This window comes from Drosophila serrata, unplaced genomic scaffold, assembly GCF_035046125.1.
Source record: "Drosophila serrata isolate PLE 108 unplaced genomic scaffold, ASM3504612v1 contig_272, whole genome shotgun sequence".
NCBI classification, from domain to species: Eukaryota; Metazoa; Arthropoda; class Insecta; order Diptera; family Drosophilidae; genus Drosophila; species Drosophila serrata.
In genome coordinates, this window is record NW_028257170.1 from 2,644,125 (window position 1) to 2,666,222 (window position 22,098).

The 22,098-nt window shown below is 41.0% G+C and overlaps 1 protein-coding gene and 1 long non-coding RNA gene across 2 annotated transcripts in view; one reads left to right on the forward strand and one right to left on the reverse strand.

Annotated features, from left to right (window-relative positions):
* The window catches only part of LOC147643481 (uncharacterized), a 162,682-nt gene that overhangs the window by 78,820 nt on the left and 61,764 nt on the right, over nt 1-22,098 (forward strand). Inside the window, exon 3 of the long non-coding RNA XR_015271982.1 lies at nt 6,374-6,408. This is a non-coding gene — a long non-coding RNA (uncharacterized LOC147643481). The remainder of the gene's footprint in view (nt 1-6,373; nt 6,409-22,098) is intronic.
* Nucleotides 155-4,561, reverse strand: mmm (missing minor mitochondria). Its single transcript, XM_086834188.1, has 6 exons — nt 3,751-4,561; nt 3,029-3,693; nt 2,811-2,973; nt 1,464-2,749; nt 1,035-1,410; nt 155-976 (listed from the first exon to the last, which is right to left on the reverse strand). The coding sequence occupies exons 1-6, from the start codon at nt 4,005-4,007 to the stop codon at nt 319-321; spliced, it is 3,405 nt and encodes a 1,134-aa protein (XP_086690314.1). The 5' UTR covers nt 4,008-4,561; the 3' UTR covers nt 155-318.

Consider the following 22,098-nt stretch of genomic DNA (forward strand, 5'->3'; position numbering starts at 1 on the left):
GTCAGTGTTGGGTGGGTCAGCGCATCGGGGGTGGTCAAAAAAGCCAAAAGCCAAGCCAAAAAAAATGGATTAAAATGGGAGAAAACTTTATAGAAAATGAAGCCTTTTGCATTGCTTTTAGTTAAATAAGAAAGTGGTAAAAAGAGATTCATAATAACATTATTAATATGTTATTTATTTATTTTCCAACCCAGTTTATCCCCAATCAAGATCTCCCAGAAATACAAATCATTTTTGACCTCTCAAGAAAATATCTACAACATTTACTAAACAGAATGGAAGCATTTTAAATTGAATTTTAGACAAACACAATGCCAATTAGTTTGTGGTATCATGTTTCACAATTTCCTCAATGGTTTCCACATCCACGTCACTCGATTTGGTATCGGATGTTATGTTTTCCTGGAAACCTTGCTGGCTCGTTGACTCCGCTGAATGATTGTGCAGGAACTCGTAGCCGAACTGACACTCGTTAACCTCTCCGCTCTCGCATTTCTCCTTGTACCAGAGCAGACGATCCGTGTTCCCGCCCAGGGATTGATCGAGCAACTGACGCCGCTGGCGTCCTCGCTCTAGGAACTCTATGTAGTCGATGGACTCGAACTCATGGAAGGTGCCCAGGATATCGAAGGCGTCCTGGCACACCTTCTCGTAGCTGTCGGACATGGCAATCTCACGTTGCACCCGCTCCTGGATCATCTCGTTGCGCTGGAGGTCGGGCACCTCTGCCGGCAAAATGCGCGATCGGATGGTGGCTATGTCATTCTCCACACTGGCCAACACATCCCGATGTGACTTCTTCTTGGCCTCCTCATAGGCCAGCTGCTCCTTTTCCAGCGCCGTCTCTCGAGCCAACTTCTCGGGATCCATTTGCTTGCGCGACATGAGGATGGTCATCATTCGGTTTAGGTTCAGTTCATCCCAAAGCACGGCCATTCTTTCGTTGTAATTGCCCAACTTGCCTTTGGTGCCTTTGCTGATTGAATTAAATTGTTATTAATAAATTATACAGTATATTATATATTGAGACTTACTCTTGATCGCCTTCCTCCGCGCCCTTTTTCCGGGTGGCAAACTGCTCCTCCCGCTCGATGCGTTCCATCTCCTTGCGAGTCTCTTCTTCTGCTTCCCTCTTAGCCTCAATGATGTCCTTGTTGAGTTCGTAGTACTTTTGCTCCCACGCCTGAATATTCACCTTGCGTTGCTCCTCCTTAAGAACGTAGGTTATCAGCTGCTGCAGTTCATTGTTCAATGGCACGTCAAAGGAATGCGGTAGTTTAACCATTCGGATGCTGCTATTATAGTCTCCAATGCCCAGAATCTTGTGCGGCAGGGATGGACGATGCTCTGTGATTCCGGTGATAATGCCACCGCCAAGGATCTCAATGAGGCAGGCATCATCATCGCGAGCTAGGCAGGGAAAATTAGGAAGCTGCTTCGACTCCTTGTAACTTGTGACTTACCTAATATATCCCAGGCCTCTAGGATGCCATCCATTCTGGTCACATACAGTACAGCCGGACGCGTCTCACTCCAAGCAACGGCGGTAAGGTCACAGGCTCGCTGTCGCCAAAAGATTGGTGAATAGTTGTAGTCCTCCTTCCAAATGGCCAGAATGGTGCGCCCAATGGAGGCAAAGAGCTCAGGATAGAAGGGATTCTTGCGTACCATCACCACAGGACCATCGTGCACTCTGGCGAATGGAATGGAGCTGTTAATGACCTCCGTGGGGTCACCCTCCGTGTAGGTGCCCTGCCAATCGATTCGGTTGATATGGCCATAGAAGGTGGAGACAATCAGGCTTTGGCGTAGAACTGGCGGATCCTTGGCAATTAGTTTGGTGGGATAATTGTTGGGATTGGCTTGAATGACCCGCGGAACCGGGGTCAGGCAGCTAAAGTTTGCGGTGTCCCCTATGATCCCCGTTATTGGCTCGGGGAAATAGAGATTGTAGGTTGGCTTAATCGCTTGCGACTTGTAGGATGATTCGCTTTGGGTCAACTCCTTGGGCAGCATGCGAGTGCGCATCTTATCCTTGCTGGCCTTGGTAGCACCCCCGTCCAAGTTCCAGAAGCTGATGGTTCCATCGAAGGAGCACGTCACAAAGAACTTGTGAACATTCTTGGCGTTTGGATCGTTGAAGACCTTGCCAAACTGATTCAGATACACAGAACTACCCAACCAGTAAAAGGCTGTGATGGGACCTTTGGGAGAAGTGGGCAGCATTGAAGTGGTGGCCGGTGAGATGCGATTGTCCTCCAACTCTATGGTCCAGTTGAGAAATTCCCCAATCATTGTCCGATACTTGGCCTGCGCGGCGGTTAGATACTCCTCCTCTTCCAGCCTTTCGCAACGTCCTTGCAAATCCCACAGGACCACCTGGCCGTTCTTACAGCCACCCAACAGGATATCCCCATTGAAGGGGCAAAACGTCAGGGCGGTGTTCTCGATCTGAGCATCGAACTCCAGCTTGTAGTTAAGGTTATCTGAGAAGCTCCAGAGCAGCACGGGATTGGGTTCCAACACCGCACGCTGCACGTAATCCACGCGGTTGGTGGCCTCGTTAATGGTCGCCTGAGTGCTAAAGGCATAGGACACTGCAATCAGTCCCGAAAGATTCGGATACCAATCGTAGCCTGCCACATAGCGCTTATTGCTCTTTGATATATTTGCAAAACAGATGAATTCCTGAAGGTACGGATTGGTGTACTGAACCACCTGACGCTGGGATATCATGGAGTAGTCGTCCCTGGAATATAGGAAGTACTTCGTTGTCCTCTATATCCTCTTTGCACATATTTTTAACCTACCTATAGCTGTCGATCTGATTAAAGTCCAGTGTATTTAGCAACATCTGAATCTGCGAGGACATCTTCGGAGGCGGCTTCTCGGGAGCCACATATGTACCCGCCTTGGCTTGAGCCTTTTTCTTCTCCTCCTCTTCGTCCACATCCGTTTCATCCAGCTCCAGGTCTGTGATTAGTATTTAAATTAGGTAAGTCATTGGTAAATGATTGTATAGACCCACCTTCATCATCGATCTCATAGAGATACTGAGACCAAGCATTTGAGGGAAATGTGGGGTTTGTTTGCTGCTCCCGATCAATCTTTGGGGGAGCAGATTGTATGGCAACTGTGATCCGCTTCTTGACTACATTCTCCCATTTGATATTCTCGTTGGGCAGGAGCTCAATCAGTCCATCTCGAACATCCCGGGTCAATCTGTAATCAAAGGCCACATGACGCGGCATCTGAATGGGGTAGACACTCTGGATTTCCACATCGATGGGCTCCTCCTTAAAGTGCTCCACCAAAATGGTCATCTCGTCCTCGGTGCCGTGGCTCACCCATCGGCGGGGCTTCTTACGGAGGCGACGCTGCATTCGCCATCGCTCAAAGTGTTCCATATTCTGGATGATGCCCATGGCCAGCTTGGACTCCTTGATGCTCGAGTAAAAGATAAAAGGATCGCCCTCGGGTGGATCGTCATCCTGTTCGGTCAGGAGGGGACAGAAGCCCATCAGCACAAAGTGCTCCGGGTTAAAGTTCTTGAACTTCTTCATCAGATCAGCAGAGTTCTCCAATTCATCGAAGAGGACATCGCGGAGATCCTTGAACTGCACCTGCTTCCAGGGAAACTCCTGGGTCACATTGATACCCACCTCGATCTTTAAGATCTTTTGAACTTTATCCCTGTACAAGACGAAGGTAGAAAAGGGTTAAGGCCAAGGGAGTTAAGATACTACTTACGAAACCATGACCTTCTGGCAACTGTCCAGGTTCATTAGAGTTCGCCATGACTCCGATACATTGTAAAGATTCCGAATATCGCCCACATCTTCATCAGAGTCAGGCTCTTTGAACTTCTTCAAGTAGGGTTTCTTGCTTTTGGTCAAGAGTTGTGCTGTGCCTGTGGTATCCGTTCCCGGCTCCTGATCCGGGAACAAATTCTCCAAATCGGCGTCATTCTCTATCCGTCCCGATCCCGAAGCTTCCAAGGTTGACATGGTCTGTTGGTCTGTCTTTGCTTCTGTTTTATTTAGAGTTGTTTATTATTTTTATTTGTTTATTTTTTGGAACTGATTAATGGGAGACGACAACTCTGTCATGGCAATCCGGGGAGCATGCGCAGGTCTCTAGGAGTTTCTCTTGCCCTGGCAACCGCACGTGAACGCACATAAACAGAATTAAGTTAAAACATTTTCACTCATTTACATGGCCTGGCAATTTTTCCTCAACGATTTTTGAGCTCTTGAGTTTTTGAGTGGGTGATTGCCTTGTTGTCGCTGTCGTTGCGCCTTTTGTCGCCGCAGACTCTGTCTCCATTGCCATGGTTTTTTTGGTGGCTAAAACTGAAACTGAAACTGAATCCGATGACGATGCCGTTGCCATTGCATTGGTTGGTTGTGTTGCTGCATTTCACATCATTATCTTTGACCAAATACGGAACTATGCGCAAAAAACGCAATTGTGTGTCACTCACAGTGACTTCAAGCCCAAACGAAAAAAGCTACGAAATGCAGGCAGAAATATGTGTTTCTTGTGCGATCTGTGGCAGTTGTTGTCCGAGTCCCAGTCCCAGTTCCTGACCCTCTCCACCTCGTCGATATGTACACCCACACAGGGAGAAATATAAACCTATTGCTATTTAAATTGATCTTAAAACATAAAATCCTATAAGGAATAGAAATCAGTATGAAATTCATTTTCTCAAAAGTTAAAAATGCGGAAATCTTGTAGAAAATGTAAAAAGTATAAATCAAATATAATTGAAATTTATGTTTCTTGCAAATAAATGTGTTTTCTTACTTTAGAAAGGGTTGTAAATTATTATTTCTTTTTTGAATGCCATTTAACGTGTTAAACCAACTTTCTGGCGTAAAGACTTTTATGCCATCGGCAAAACATAAAACATATCAGTGTTAAGTATACAAAGATTTATTTTAACGAGTATATGAATATTTAGGAACTGGCGGGCCAATTGGTCAGGCTTTTTCCTCACTGTGGTGCCTGAGATCGGTTCAACAAACGCCACAATGGAAAGTCTCCCGTTGACGACGCACTACGCAATCGAAATCGAAAGTTCTCTGATGGACAGCTGCGAAATGCGACTTCGGTGGGGCACAGAGTACACAGAGTACAGAGTGCAGAGTCAATGCACCACCACCGCGATTGGTGGCACTGGTGGCCGTGCTGATGGTGCCACATGAGTGGCACACATTTAATGGATGCACGTCGCTCACTTTCATTCTGGGCGTCTGCCCAACTTTCGATTTTAAATGCAATTTATGCACCTGTCACTCAGCCAGCTGATAACTGGCAACTCCGATTAGCCGCACTCTGCCGCATCGCGGCTATTGTGCCCAACGTTGCACTGTTGCAATGTTGCAAGTTGCCGCTTGCCGCTTGCCAGTTGCCAGTTGCCTGTTGCCTGTTGCCACAAAAGCCAATAAATCAGTGGACAAATTGTTGACAAAACATTTCGTAATTTAAATAAGAGAAAAACGCGACAAGCTGCCGATAGTCGCCAGCCGATAGTTGGTAGCATGCCCAGGCAAAACAACTTCCTCATCCGTCTGGAGTCCAAACAACAATGGCAACAACAGCCACGGCAGCAAGAAAACAAAATAAGCCACAAAAACACAAAATCCACAGTGGGGCAGACCGATAATTCGCTGATTGGCAACCGTATGAGGTTTTTCTTAAAGGAAAAAATAAACACCACAAAATATATAATGGAAAAACAGCCAAAGGATCCCCCTTGACCTTTTTGTCAGCTTGGAAATTGTAAGATAATATTGACAAATCGAAGATTAGATACGCTAGAAGGGTGCCTTAAGGATCTTTAACCTAAAGGAATAGTGAGCCGAAGAACTGCTTAACTTGTTTCTAGACAATTTCAAATAATTTGAGATCTACAAAATACATTATATTATATATTTTATTATACAAAAATCCTGATCATTTGCCTTTACTTCATTAAAACTTCTTAACCTTTATATAGAAAATATTAATAATTTGAGATCTACAAAATACATTGTATTATTTAATTATTTATACAAAAGTCCTGATCATTGGCTCTTACTTAAATAGAAATATAGTAATATTTAAGATCAGTAGATCGATGCAACTTACATTTAAAGTTTTTTCTTTATTATAGATTATAGATCTTTATTGCTTTATTGGGTACAACTAAATATAATTTGAATTTAAATTCCATCTTTGAACTTTATTAAAACATTTTTTATTTCAACATAAAAAGTGTGAACTTTTCCTAAGACTTTTAATAGGCTTTCCAGAGTGAAATCCTAGGAGTTTACCAAATGCATATCACTTTTTTATTTATACATTTTTATTTTTGATTTCTTTGCAGACTACCTGACATCCTCAAAGACGAATAGCTTAGTGGTAAGTGTTAAAATCGCATAATCACCTTAGAGGGTATTAGAGCCGCTCAATCTCTGCCTGTTTTTATTTTTTATTTGGTTTTTTTGGGGCTGGGTTGGGGCAATCATAATCGCCAAAAGTCGTAGGCAGTGGCCGGAGCCATGCCGGCAAATTCAGTTGGCATTCGGAGGCAGTCGTCGGCAGGAGTTGGGAGCTAGGAGTTGTGTACAACTGGCGACAAAATGTTGCATGTTCGTGGCGCTGTCACTTGGGAGCTCTGCGAGCTCTGGGTGGCTGGGGGGAATGTATGCAAAAAGGTGCTAAAAAGATCAGAGGCAGCGATTTATCTTCATTTGCATTTGACGTCGCTGGCTGTGTGTCAAAAAGGTGTTAAGTGCCAGGCGGCAGACCCAGGCTCAAGTCATGAGCTTAGTTTTTCGGCTGCGGCGCCGCTTTTGATGGCAGCAGCAGCAGCAGCAGTAGCCGATGCGCATAATTTTCTATATTTTATAACTCTGAGGTAGCAAGGCACAGCGTTTTTTTTGGGAGGCGAGCTATGTTCACACACAGAGGCACATCAATCCGCTGAGCCGCTCAACCGCCCAATAAGGCAAAAAACCCCCCAGCACGAACCGTTATTATATGGCCAGGCAAATTTGCCAAAAAAAACAAAAAAACCCCCCAAGCGACACCAACAATGGCCACTTCTAGCCAGGCCAATAGACGGGGCCCAAAAGCAAAGTTACAGCCTCGAAATGAACTGAACCAAGCCAAGCGCTAAAGAGATAGTCGCACCGATAAAAGGGACATGAAATTCAAATTTGAGTGCTGCAAATTCGCCGGGCGACTTATCAGTCGAGTGAAATTTTTTGCAACCAGAAACGGCTTCCGTATTACGGCGTTTTGTGAATTATGTGAGAAATTTGTTAGTGGGCTAAATAGTTTACTGATTTGCCAGGCTCTCTCTCTGTGTCGATGGTGCAACATGGCGTATGAGTAACGAAAAAAAAAGGAAGTGAGATGAAATCAATAGATGCTGAGATAACAGCCAAAGATTTGGACTAAGCTAAGAGTTTCCATTTAGGAAGAAACTTAAAGTGAGATAGTTCTTTTGTGCAACCCTATTTTCCTGGGCTAATTTTCCCATGACTAATTACTTGTCAGTGTAACAGACTGTGAAAATATGGCTTAATTTTAATAAGCAACTAAAAAATGTGAAAAAAAAATCCAATGAGAGGAAGCTCTTAAATTGGTGAAAGGGAAATGTCGGACAAACAACTTTTAATGGGAGATTGGTGGAAATTTATAAACTATAACTTGGTTTCTTTAAGAGGGAGAAGAAGGTTAAATTGTATGATAAACAAAGAAGTTTTTAATTGAAATTCAATTGAATGAGGGGTAGGACATTCGTTTTATCTAAGAGAGAATAATTTGGTATAAGAAATCAGGCTTATGTTGAATTTATACTGTGAAAAGACAGTATTAAAACTAAATTCGAGTATTAGGCAAAAAATATATATTAGATTACAAGAATATATATCCTTTATTCACATCCTTTTGATATCTTTTACATCCATAAGATGCCGCCTGGCTAGAATCCACCTAGTTTAAGGCTACAACCGCATCGGATTGTAATTGAAACTGAAAGACTAAGGAGTCTGGGGAGCCGGAGATGGAGTCTGAGAAAGACCCCAAGATCGTGGCCGATTGGCGTCTCACCAGCGGGAGTGTGACAGTGATAATCCCCCAAGAAATATGCACACAAATTAGGCATGCATGGTACCCAGTCTCAGGCACAGTCCCAGGTCCCCAGGTCCAGGTTCAGGTATCGTAAAGTAAGGCTTAGTATGGGATCTCTTTTAAACGAGGGAGGGCGGCCATTGTTGGCATATTTAAAGTTGTAAAATAGCAAACAAAACACGTTTGACCGACATTCGTGACCAAAGTGCGGCTGCCGTTGGATCGGGGCTGGACCAGGATTTCAATTTCAATTTCGATTTCGCCTGAGCCGGCGACAAATGTGGAGCCAAAGGAGACCCCTCAGTTCCCCATCCAAGCTGACCGTGTGACTACTTTGGCAAATGAAAATGCTTAGAAGAGAAATACAAGTTGGATCGATATAATTTATGATGCACTTTCTGGGACTGTGGACTTGGGCTGGGACTGGGACTGGGACTGGGACAGGGGACTTGGACCTAGCTGGGGATGTGGTGGACTCTGTGAGTCATGGGCGCTCCACTCCGCCGACGCCGCCAGGTGTCGCTCAAACAAAAGTGAAACCATTCTGTGCCTCTGCTCCCTCTGGGGCAACCCAACATAGGGAAAGAAAAAACCACACAGAGACCCTAAAATATGGCGCATTTGATATTTATTATTGTCTGCGTTTTAGCGTTTTAATCACATGGCCAGAGTGCACTGACCTGCCGCAACCTACGTTACTGCGGCCAGCTACTTGTGGCTACCGAATTGCGGTGAAAATCCCTCGAAGTTGGTGCCACAGCAGTTGGATTAGCTCTACACTGGGAGCAGTATATTTCCCTCAACCTTAGGTACTTACTTTGAAAATGTCTTAGAAAGATGTGTAACTCTTTAAAACTGTCTGATACCAAAGACTTTTTTCAAATACTTAATCAATTTTGTATAATTTCAAGGTTAAATCAAACTGTAGTTTTTCTCCAAGTGACAAAAGGTGGCCCACGGCCCAGCTAACTATGTTAAACAGCGAAATCAAGCTCGGGCCAAGACCAAAGACCAAACCACTGAAGACTGAGGCCTCAAGACCAGGCTCAGCTCATGACTCCCAGCGTCATCAAGATAAAGCGCATGACATACGGCGACAAGAAGCTACCAGAGCGTGCTCCAGCCAGGAGGAGGTCGCTCCATGGACTCCAACACAGAGTCCAACTCCAACTCCGACTCCACCATCTGCATCTCGTCGCCTCGTCAGCTCAGCGTCACGGCCAGAGCCAGGCTCTGGTCTTTGACCAAATTTGGTCAAACGTGCAACATTTCAGCCGCACGCTGTCAAAGTTTTGGCGTAGAAAGCGAAATTTTTTTTTTTTGCTGCGGCAGCAGCATTGAGGTAATCCAGGCTACTGGTGACGAGAATTACGAGAATGTGGCAACCGAAAAGGAAAGTATTTTCGGTGGCAATTGCAGATTTGAACGAGATTTGAGCAAAGACTTCAATCATTTTCAAGCTGCCATAAATCATGGGCTGAATCCAAGGTTTCCCATTCGGAAATACAATTTATTTTATAATCGTTTAATGCGGCTGTTGGTTTTTTTTTTCCATGACATCACCGCAAACGATCATTACGGTCTTGTCTGGTCAGGGGCCCTGTTGCATGGCGATTCCCTCTCATTTGGCGACGTGGCAACATCAGCATTAACGCGGCCCACGCGGCGCATGTGTAATCAATCAACTGGTCAGGCCAGGAGTGGAGTTGGTGGTTACCTCGCCTCTCCCAGGTGTTGCTAATGGCTGCCACACAGTGTCAGGGGCATGTGTGGCAGGTTGCAGGTTGCAGGTTGCAAGTTGCAAGTTGCTAGTTTCCGAGGCCCATCTGATGAGGCTGCTGCGTTGAGCGTTTCGCCATTAGAGGGCGTAATTACATTTTTATTGAAGCCTCCACAGGTGCTGCATTTTCTTTTTGTTATTTCATCGGAGGGGGGAAGACAGAGCCAGAGCCAAGTGGCAAATGGAAAAACTCCCATGGAAATTAAGGCTCGTTTCCGGCGTACAACAGCAAATATTGAAAATTTACATAGCCTCTCACAATGTAACACCGCCCCCGATGGCAATTTTAATGATTAATTTTCTCAGGCTCCAAATAAATGGAAAATCCATTGACAATTCCACATTGAAAATTGGCAACTACAGAAGCTGATGTAAAAGGAATTTAGCAAGCTTTTAATACCCTAACTATGGGTTAAATGAAATTGACTTTTAAGAGGGGAGACAAACACTTCACTTTATTGTTAACTATCTAGATTTGTTAAAGCTTTAAAGGTTCCAGGAATTATTTATAGAGGCCCGTGAATTAGTTTACTTTACTTCAACTTAACTTAATGTAAAGGTTATTTAATCAATATTTGACTGAAGTTAGTAACTATCAAGTCACTTTTAGTTCTAAGGTGTCATAATAAAATATTGATATTCATGATTCAATATCCTTTTATATATTTAATTACCTTGTTGTCATATTATTATTATTATCCTAACTATAAGATCTCTACAGTTCGCGACAAAAGCCAAGTTCCTCTTTATCCATTGAGAGTATCTCGCAAATGCCTGGCAGCGTTTCAAGTATTTGTGCCTAGTGCGACTGTGATCGATATAAATCTACAATTTTAATTTTATTTGGCAAGCATTCGCAGCAATATATGAATGCAACTGGCGATAAACATCGGTGGGCACGACTCATACCCGCCGCCAGTCCAGATCTTGCCCAGATCGCAAACCCAAGAACCCGCTGACATTTTCGTGGGTGTGGGCTTAGCAGTGAAAAAAGGTCAACAGGCAGCAGCAATCAAAATAGTTGAAAATAACTCAATTTTCTGGAGCAATTAACATGCTGCCAGATCTCCGATAAGCCCACACATTTGGCGGCAAACTTGAATAATCAAAAAAAAAAAAAGGAGGGTGGGTTATGAAGAAAAATTGCATGTAATTAACAGTTAATAATCAAAAATTACGTATACGCATGCGCAGCCGAGTCGTGGCAATTAATTTGGCCATCGATTTTCGGCCGTTGTCGGCGGCATTTTGAGCCGTCTTGAAAGCCACGTTTGGCCTTTCTGACATCCAGCAAAGTGGCAGCAGTGGCAGCAATGGCAGCTGGTATCTGGGAGCTGGAAGCTGAAAACCCAAAGAAGATGGCCAAAAACAGCTTCACCCGCAACGAAAGTTTCGCATTCTTGCATTGCCTCCGTCTGAGTGAAATGAAAAGTGAAATTATTTATTATTAATGAAATTAATATATAATCATGTTTTTCTGGGTGCGTATGCGCTTTGTTTTTGCGCGACAAGCAGCCACGTACATATGTTAAATCACAAAAAAAGCGACGATAAATAACCAACAAAACGCCGCACGGCGACCAAGTCCAACACGTTTCGCAGCATCCAGCAAAAGAGGCAAGAAATACTTTGGCCAGGCTTTAAAAAGTTCGCTTTCGTTTGTGTCCAAAAAGTACATCGTATATGATAATGAACACGTAAAATTTTTGGTGGGGAAAAAATGTTTAAAAATCATTGCGCAAAACCAGTTGCTGCACCAAAAACCATTGCAAATCGGTGGCAGATGCAACCATGCAGCAAAGGATGAGGATGTCTCCCCGGCAAACTGACAGGCTGAAGGTCGCTCGGTCGGAGATGTCACAGAACGAGAGTCTGGTCATAAACATGGCCTGAAATATGAACTCGAGTCTAAGAGATGGACAATATAAATGGCCTAAAGTGATATTTATGGCCTCGAAACCGCACTGGGTCAGATAAATAGGAATGCATTTCAATAAAAGATAATGAAAATAATTTAAAAGAAACAAATAACATATACATTACATCTATTATACCCATAAAATTAAGCTTAAACTTGTAAAATAACTTGGTTTGTTAAATCTATAAATAAGTTTACATAATCATGGTAATTACAATACTTATTTTGCTCTGAAGATTACAAATTATCTTCCTGGCGGAGTTCTTCCTAAATCAAAAACAATCGATAATCAATCTCGTTCAATTTGTTTACTTTTAAAAATGTAATACAATTTAATTGTCGTTTGGAAATGATTATAGTTAATTTTAGGAGGGAAATCCGCAAATTAATAGGTAGCCAAAAAGCTAGCTTAAGTAATTTGCCATAAACAATCAAACAACTACATACAACTTAATTTGGCTTAATGGCATTCATAAATTGCACCCTATAAAAAGCAAATAAAACTCAATAGTTTCCTCTTGCTGCGTTACAAATTAAATACGAAATTTATGCGATTTCAATTTCCTTGTGGCCTTTTTAATTAAAACATAAATATTTATATGGAATATTTCACATTTGCCACAGACACACTTGCCACACGGCACATTACGAGCCTGGTCGAAATTAATTCAGCAAATAAATAATAAAATCATTTACAATATAATTGCAGCGGGCCAACAAAAAACACTTTCACCTTCGCCACGATCTCGGGTTCGTTTCGGCTTTGGTTTTTCAGTTTTCAGTTTTTAGTCTTTAGTTTTTTAGTTTTCCGTTTGCAGAGTTCGCTCTTTGGCTGTTGCTGTTTTTATTTATGCTTTGTGGGTGTTCAACATGCACCATTTGACTTTTTACCACTGTTTTTTTTTTGTTTCTTTCCAACAAGTTGCCCCGTGTGGTGGCATAAACATATTTATGCACCGAAGCGTTATGCCAGAGTCTGCAATTAGCCAGCACCAGACTACGTGGCTATGAAAAAATAAAAACAAAACGAACAAATCGGCGCGAAATGTGTTTCAAAATGAGCCATTTCATTTGGCCATTTGGACACGGCCAAGTGTATATTATGAGCAGAGGGGAAGTCCACTCCCACACAAAACTGCCACCTTCCTAATCCTCAAATCTCAATCCTCAATCAACGATCAACATCATAATAGAATCTGCCATGGCATTTTCACCTGCCTTGCCGCATTCAATTAATTAACCATTAAATGTTTGATTTGCACTAAGCACATACATAAAACATAACAAACCCCATAACGAGGCCCGATCATGATGACAACGACAATGTGCCAGGGTCTTTTCGGGGAGTTTGCTGATTAGCCAGAGATGATAAGCTCTTAAAAAAGTCAGCACAGTGGTTTCAAATGTAATGGAAAAGGGTGGAAATTATTGCTTCCTTATGGCTCAGTTGAAGTTAGGAAAAGATTGTTAATTTACCTGACAAAATAACTTGGTTAGTATCATTAAAAGATTAAATAAAAGTAGGAATAAAAAGGTTAAATATAATATAAGTTATTATATTTCGGTGTTCTTATTCTTTATGCAGTATAAAAAATTCAGAAAACCCATAAGTCTTTAATCAATTACAAGTTCTATACATTATCTTTTTGAAATATAACTTTATATTAATAGTTGTTTACTTCTTTTTAACAACTTCTAAATTTCTAAGAACTCTCAGTGCTCTCTTGAGCAAACAACCTTAACTAAACCCATTATAACAAATGGATCTCCTCCTGTAAGGAATCGGAGAACTAATTCCCCTGAAATGTTCCACTAATTGAACCCAACCAGGCACTTAGTAGTAGTACATATATCCCATCGATTCCCATGGAGGTTAATGCCCACTCAATCACCGCCGATCCAGTGTACCGCCGTCACATTGGTGGGAGTTGATTGGCTGACTGGGATGCCTTCGCCTGGTGGCTCATAACTCATTACTAAGTGCCAAGCGTTTGGTTATGTGGCACAAAATGCCAATGAACTCGGTTCGGTTATCCGTTTTATCGGGTCTCATTCCGTTTAGGAACCAGCAAGACGCCGCCACAAAAGAAACGGAAGCGTCCTCGGTTGTAATTTGCGGCCACTTGACATGCATATCCCAGGCACTGCGCACCGATCCGTTCCGCATTGTCTCCTTGTACCTAGGGTATATATATCGAGCGGGAAAAGTCGATATAATATTATTTTAAAGATATATAAGAGTTGGAAATATCGTCCCAAAAATGATAGGTGTAAAAGAAATCATACAAATTTATTAAAGTCCGAGAATAGAATATTTGTTTTAGGAATACAATGAATTAAGGAAGCTTATGCTTTATTATTACGATCTAATCAATAGGATATTGTATCCCGTTTATGGAGTTAAGATCAATATTAAGTCGTATAATCTAGAGATCTTAAAAGAACTCTTTATATATTCATTATTTATTAGCAAAAAGTTTTTTAAAACTTAAACTGTTGCTTATCCTTCCTCAAGAACCATAAACTATACTCTCTACTTAGCTTTATATCATTAATATTAATATAAAATGTACTATTCTTTATTGAAAATATATGAAACGATAGTAAGTTTTCGATATTTTGACCATCCCCAAGCAAAAAACGCATTCGAAGGCCGTTGAGACAGCCAACAGACCGCCAAAGTGCATGCTCGAAACGCGTTAAACGATGATTTAGTGCCAATAAATAAGTGTAAACGTTCATTACAGATAATTAATGTATCTGCACAGAGGTCAGCCAGTCAGCCAGTCAGACGGGCCTCTCTCGGTTCACCGGAAAAGTAAAACTTCAATTAGACGGCTTAACAGCATTATGGCGTGGACGATTAAGACTTAAATTACGAGGAACGTCCCATGGATCCATGGGTCTGCACAGGCACAAAAAAAAGGGTTTTAATAAAACATTAATAATATAAAAAAATAAAATTAATATAACAGATGAATTTATATTCATTAAAAAATTAGGAGATGAACTATGAAGTTAACATAAAATAGAATAGAATTGGTAAAGATGTTATGTATTAATCAATTCTAATACTAATCATATATAATATTAGAATATTAACTGAACTTAATATGATTTATGATTCAAGATTTATAATATAGAAATTCGACTTTAATTTCTCTATGTGTACTGGGTGTAAATGCACGGGAATTGACATTTCACCTGCAAAATCGTCTCTGCCATTGATCTCTTTATCACATAGTCGTGGTCCGGACCCCGGGGTCGTCGTTGGTGGAGAGAGATGGTGTTGGCTGGCTCTTTTTCTTTTGAGATGGTGTGTTGCTGTTTGGTGGTACCGCACATGCCCCAAATCCATGCAACAATCTCAAACTGCCGCCTGACAATGTCGCCCAATTCGTCTTGCAGTTTTCATGCCCGCCGGCTGGAAATTTCGTATTTTTTTCTTCACCACCATCGCAGGCTCTCCAGCCTCGGACCTGGGACTTTAGTTGAGTTTCAGTTTTCAGCGCTCGTTTTTCAGCTCGGTTTTGGGTTTCGGTTTCGGTTTTGGTTAGCCTTTTCAATTTAAAATGTAAATCAAGTGTGAAAAACAAAATCTGCAGCGAAAGTGTTGCAATTGCAATTTGCTCGTTGCGATTTTTGACGTTTCTCGCTCCGAGGCTGTGTATTGATTTATTTTGATTGTTAATCAATTTGGCGAGCGCTGTCCCCCGGATCGGTGTCGCTCTGGTAATAGTTCAATGAAATTATAAATCAGTCGCAAGTCCCCGTTTCCCGAACCCGGAATCCCCATCACTCCGATCTCTCAGTTATCGATGGTCGCAAAGTTGGTCTTCGAGTAATTCAAGACAAACCCGAAAGAATGCAAGTGACACACTTTGAGTCGCCTTTCAATGTGGCACTCTTAACCCATTGAGGGTGGGTGACAAAGTGACACAGAAAAGAAACGATTACAAACTATATAAATTTCTATATTTAAGGCTTTTTTAGATCAAAAATTACAAAATTATTGAGTATTTTTGATCTGTTAGGAAGGAAGGAGGGAATTTCGTTAATGAATAGCTATTTTCTTTCATAAAAGTATATATAAATATATTCTCAGATAAATAATAAACATCTCATCCAATATTATATACTTTAACATCATACAATCCTATTTTTTGGGGTATAATCTAAGTGAATATCTATTAAAGAGTTCAAGTTAAAAGGTTTGTCTTCCGTTTAAAGCCAACTTCATTTACAATTGCTTTTAGGTTAAGCTTACGTTTAGTTTTCTTTTGCAAAAGTAAAGTTAATTAACATTTCAATTGTTTTTACCTCAAGTTTAGTTTTCTTCTGCATAAAAAAGGAGCACCCTTCATGGCTAAACTACCTATCATAAACTAAATGAATATATAGCTAACAATGTTCAATTGATTTATGATTTTTGAAAATATGTTAGGAATGCAGGAAAGCTACTTTTAGGTCAAAATACAAACTGGAAAAAACGTTTTACAAAAATTGAGGTTGACAAAGAATCATATATTTTAGAACTTTCTTTCGTTTCGGGCCAAGAACCCAACTTTTAGTGGGTTAAAAATGGTCAGGAGGCGACTCATTTGTCAGCAGGAAGCTGCTGGAATTGTGGAAAGCAAAATCAGAAAAAAAGCAAAAGGTTATAGCGCAATTTGCGCATGCGCACGCAAATTACGCGCCATAAATCATGCGACTTTTGCTTTTTTCTTCTTACATATATACTTGGATTTTATTATTTTCCCTGGGCTTGGCTTTTGGTGGGAGTTGCCCCAACTGTCACCGTCGCTGATTGCCGGTTGCTGTTGCATTGCCGCTGCTGCTGTTGCAGATTAGCGAGAAGCGATAAACACATAAACCAAAATAAATTGCAAAGAAAGTGGATGTGGACACATAGTCTTGGTGGCTCTTAACCATGTTCGATGGTCGCGTGCGTAAGCAATTACACGCTGAAATGGAGGAAGAAGAGGTTCACTTGGGTCGAGGGTTGGGATCGGGTTGGGTTTGGGTTTGGGTTGGGGTTGGGGTTGCTGTGTGTCCAGGTCATGCCACATGTGTGTGTTTGTATCTTGCGGTTGGCCTGACATTTGCCATCCCGCTGATCCCGACCCTGACCCACAAAAGTCTAGCAACTTTGCGGCTTGGCAAATTGAAAATGAAGAAAAACTCAACTCAACTCGAGTGATGTCAATCACTTTGGCACTTTACAATTGCCAAGTTTAAGCTACACACAAAAGAAAATGTTGAAACAAAAGTCAGGTCTTAATTTAATTTGATATGAGTAAAGTTTATTTTTTACAGATATTATTTAGAGCTTCTTTTATTCAAATTTAGCAATGTTTTCAGAGAGGTTATATGTATATTATTTATTTTCTTAAAGACTTTATTTATTTCTTCAAAATATTCTTTGTGTTTGTGTTTTGCAACACCCCTTTTTTACATTGCCCCACTCAGGTGGCATGCAAATCTTCCTCTTCTCCTCGCCAGGTATTTCGCTTCTTTGACTGATTTTTTTTGCCTGTTTTTTTTTGCACTTCTTGACGGTCGCGGTCGGCTGCTGTGCCCCCAAGGTTAACGGCGCAAACAAAGCGGGCCAAAACATCCAAATGGAACAGGCCAAAATGAAATGAAATGGAATGGACGCGAACCTCGTCATGGATCCGCAAAAGCCGGCGGCTAGAGATGGAAATTTTTCGACTGACAAGCTCTCAAGATGGGTCGCACAAGTTGCAAGCGGAAGATGGAAGCCAGAAATTGAGATTGATTCTTAAAGTTATATAAGATATGGTTTAGTAATTACTTTACCTGAGAAAATATAGTTCGTTACTTCAATATAAGGATTGGTATGCTTGTAACCTATCCTAAAGCACTATAGATCTCTCCCAAGTTAAATTTCGCTCAAGTATCGATTACAATTCGGCATTCACCTAGTTTTTTGGTCCCTTCAGTTGACCCAGAACGATCTCAGCTGTCAGCCACAAGTGCTTCAGGATGCAAAAACTTCAAAATCACGAGCTCAAAATCTGCCTCCAAACTCAAAATTCAGCATTCATAACTCTCACGCTCCGATTTCGACCGTCTCTAGGCCCATGGGGCACTTCGGCGCTGACTTTGTTCTTCTCGATGTGGCTGCCAAACCCAAAACCCAAAACGTCACTCCAAAAGAGCCAACACTCAACCTGGTCGCGTTCTTCTCATCGTCGCTTTTTTGTTGTTATGGAGACTTTAGTGTTTACACATGGAAGAAATTTCCTTATTAGAACAGAATATTGTATGATATTTACTTGATATTTTAAAAGGTTTATACATCTACGATCTTATATTAATGTGTTTGAAATCCTCTCTAGTTTTATGGTGTGTTGTTATGTAGTTGTATGATATTTAGTTCATATTTTCAAAGATTCTTACATATGTGATCTTATGTCAATGTGTATTAAACCCTCTCTGATTTTATGGTACATTGACTATACTTATACTAAACATTTCTTCAAGTGTACTTGCCTTTGAATCCAGTGAGTAGCCGTCTGTGAAGGCAGCGCCATTGGCTCTCTGACAGCCGCCTGGCATGTTCATTTTTATGGGCTCGAAGTTGAGAACAGCTGCATTCTTAGAAGTCAAAAGCGAGACCGGCGGCCAGAAGACTTGCTTCTAACTCTGGTTGTGGATTCTCCTGATTGAAGACTTCTCGTCGTCGTCTTCCTCTAGGTGAACTTTTCGTAGGGCGTTGCAAAAGTTTCTGATTATAAATTGAATTTTATTAGTTTGCTTGCGCGCCGCATTGATTTATGATTTCTTCTACAAAAGCCGGGTACAACTAGAACTTGGTTTTTTGTGGGTTGCCTTTAATTAAGTTCGAGTGTCAATATGATTTATGCTCCTCCACCACACATGAGCGCTCTCTCGTCTATATAATTAAAGATTCGAAATCGTCTCAGCTTTCGGCTTTCCCTTGGGGGACTTCTCAGCAAATGCTTTTTTACAGTTGCGTGCGATTGCATTACGGGTGAAATTTGCCAACTTTTACAAAAGATCTTGGGTCATCGATAACCTTTTTGGCTAGGTTTTGGGTTGCTGCCGCCTTCAACTTGGAGGAGACCATTCCTGATGCTGCTGATGCTGATGCTGTTGCTGCTGACATCATCAAATGCGAATCCGAATCCACGTTCAAAGCTGGCAATTTCATTGAATGCCTTGGCGTCCATGGCATCCATTTGGGTTGGTTTTGATTACATAAATTTGGCGCCGTCTGCGATCGCGATGCGGTTCCATTTGCATCTTCAAAGTCCGCGTGGAGCGGTGTGGCTGGAGTGTGGCTTGGATCAAATGTGGGTCAGCGGTCGCTCTTCCACTTGGGGATTTGGGTGCGGCTCTGGACATCGCCATATGTAATTACAATAACTGCAACTTCCACTTCCATTGCAACTGCAACTGCAACGGCAACAGCATCAAAGCAAACAACACGATTCAAGTAAAATGTCTCGAAACCTGTCGCTTTTAATTAAAGGCCCCGCAAACTCCGACTCTAAGTAACTTTTCATGTTTCAAGTTATGCGCACAATTTTAAGCGACAGCCCCCCCAACAAAGGCATTGAACACAAAAATAACTTTTGCATTTAGTCATAACTGCATTTAAAATGTTTGTAAATGTTTATGCAAAAAAAAAAAAAATGAGAAAGAAGTACAACAAAAATAAACACACACACAAAGCCAAAAAATGAGGGGAAAATCTCTGGGTTTTTTTTTTTTTGGGTACGACCCACTTCTGTCATGTTGCACGATAAATACTTTGAGATTTATTGTCTGCCGCAGTGGCAGGCATAATTACAATTTATGCCCAAGGTGGTCCCCAAAACCCCGCCTTGTGCAATAGACTCCTACGACTCCCGTGTCCCGATCTCCATCCCAATTCCAATTTCAATCCCAATCCAAGTTCAAAAGCATGTTTGAGGAAGCTGTCGCCAAAGACAAAAGCCCCATACAAATTGGGAGGGAGCCAAGGAAGCCGTTTGCCTCATATGTTGTTTACCTGTCTCGCAATTGCCATTATTCTTGGCTGAATTGAAAGTGAATACCAGACAAACAATATTGGGAATATGAAAGCTTGAAAATAGGAGATCGAAGATCTTATACTCTATTGGGGAAGCTGTAAGTATTTAATTCTTTATGGGAGTTTATGGTACATGGTTATGTGAGAGTCTAGAATGAGTAAGATTTATTTAATTTGGTATGTGATCATATTTAAAATGAATTTGAGTTTACTTAAATTATGTCATTATCCTTATTACCATATAAAGTGTTCAGATTTACACTTCTTGTTTAAGATACCTAAGAGTTTTCACATCTTCAGGTTTAACTAATGCATTTATATTGTGTTTAAATACCAAATCATTGTCTAATGTCTTAATTCTTTGTTAATCACCTTTTAATATCCTTTGTCAAGACAATACTAACCAGAACAATTGCATAGAATTCCATATAATGCTAACTTGTTGTTATTTCAACAGGTTAAAGCTAAGTTCTTAATGGTTGTTAAGTTCCATTCTCATTTTTTAATGGCTTCATAACGTCTTCATGCTAATAGAATATAGGAAATGCTAATTACAAGATAAAATTCCTCTTTAATTTTTTACAAGAACTCCTCACTCTTTAGACACTTTTTACCCAGACTAAATTGGGCACTTGATATGGCCCAGAAAATCTGGGGTATTTGCAGTGTATCAAGTGGCGAAACTTTCGCATGGGGAGGCCCATTACATCATGCAAAGACGACTTTGGGTCTTGAGCACTTTTGGTCTATTGTTGAGCACATAATTAAGCACCGCTTAGCTTATGTAATTAATGTCAGGCCAAATGGCAGCGTCAAGAGCCGCGTGGAGAGTCTAATGAACCAGCTGCGTGTGCTGATTTATATGCGACTTTTCATGTGGCTCACTCGGCTGTTTGTTGTTGTTAGCTGTGTTTTGTTTGTTGTCTCTTTGACCGTTTGTTTGTTGTTTGTTTTTCCCGGCCAAATTGTGTTTTGTCACCGTCACCGACGGACGTCTCTCGATCGCGCACTTAAACTTCGTTTATGCGCAGGCTCCGAGCTCAATACTCCAGATACTTGGAGCACTTGGACCATGTGACATAAGTTGCCATTGCCATGATATATGAATATGACAAAGCGACATGGACAACTTTATTGGCTCATGAAAAGCGCTGTCACTGCCTGACTGACATAAATCAGCGAACGGCAGAAATACTCGTAGGCACTCGTATATTAGGGTAACCAACAGAGCACAAATCCAATCCAATCCAATCCAATTCAAAAAAACCGAAAGCTAAAGTCCAAAAAAATAAATCAAAAATCAATATTCGTTAGTTTTTGGCAAAGGGCTATGTTAGCTGTCATCTCTGGCACACTCTATAGTACACAGAAAAACAAAGAATTGAATAATGCTAATTAAATTATTTATTTTTCCAAGTAAAATAACATAAATTTAAGGAAATACCTACCTACCTACCTAAGGAAATACCTACCTACCTACCTACCTAAATACCTTCTAACATATTATTTACTTATGTACTTTACATATCTTAATGTTGTTGTTAATATGCCTTAAGATTAATCTCTTAATTTTCGGTGTAGAAGTGTGTCCAAATCTAGCACAATCTGCATTTGCATAGCCACAGAATATATATATGCCAAATCGATATCAAAGCACTTATCTGATCGGCACTGTCAACCCAGCCGGACATTTCGCTTTATTCACGGGCGAGGGGCAAAAACCCATTTCCCATATGGAAATGAGAGCAACAATTGAACAGTGTTCTATAAATAATAATAACCGGACTGGAGTAGAGCAGAGCAAAGCTTTTACTGGCCAACAGACACACTCTCCACACGCCATCTAGTGGACAAACAAAGCGTATCAGGACACGCTACTCCTTGCACACACACACACACTCGTATATACATTTACGTACTTGAAGCCTTGTTCTTCACTTTCACTTATTTTGTTTTTATTTTTAGGCCAGGTATTCAAAGGTAGAGAGGGTATATTTGAATTCATGATTCTTATGAAGGATTATAAGATTATTATAAGATTATGATAAGGCAAAAGGATATATATCATATTAAGGATTATGAGATTATTAGAAGGCAATGCTTTATTTGGTATATTTGAATTCATGATTTTTATGAAGGATTATAAGATTATTATGAGATTATGATAAGGCAAAAGGATATATATCATATTAAAGATTATGAGATTATTAG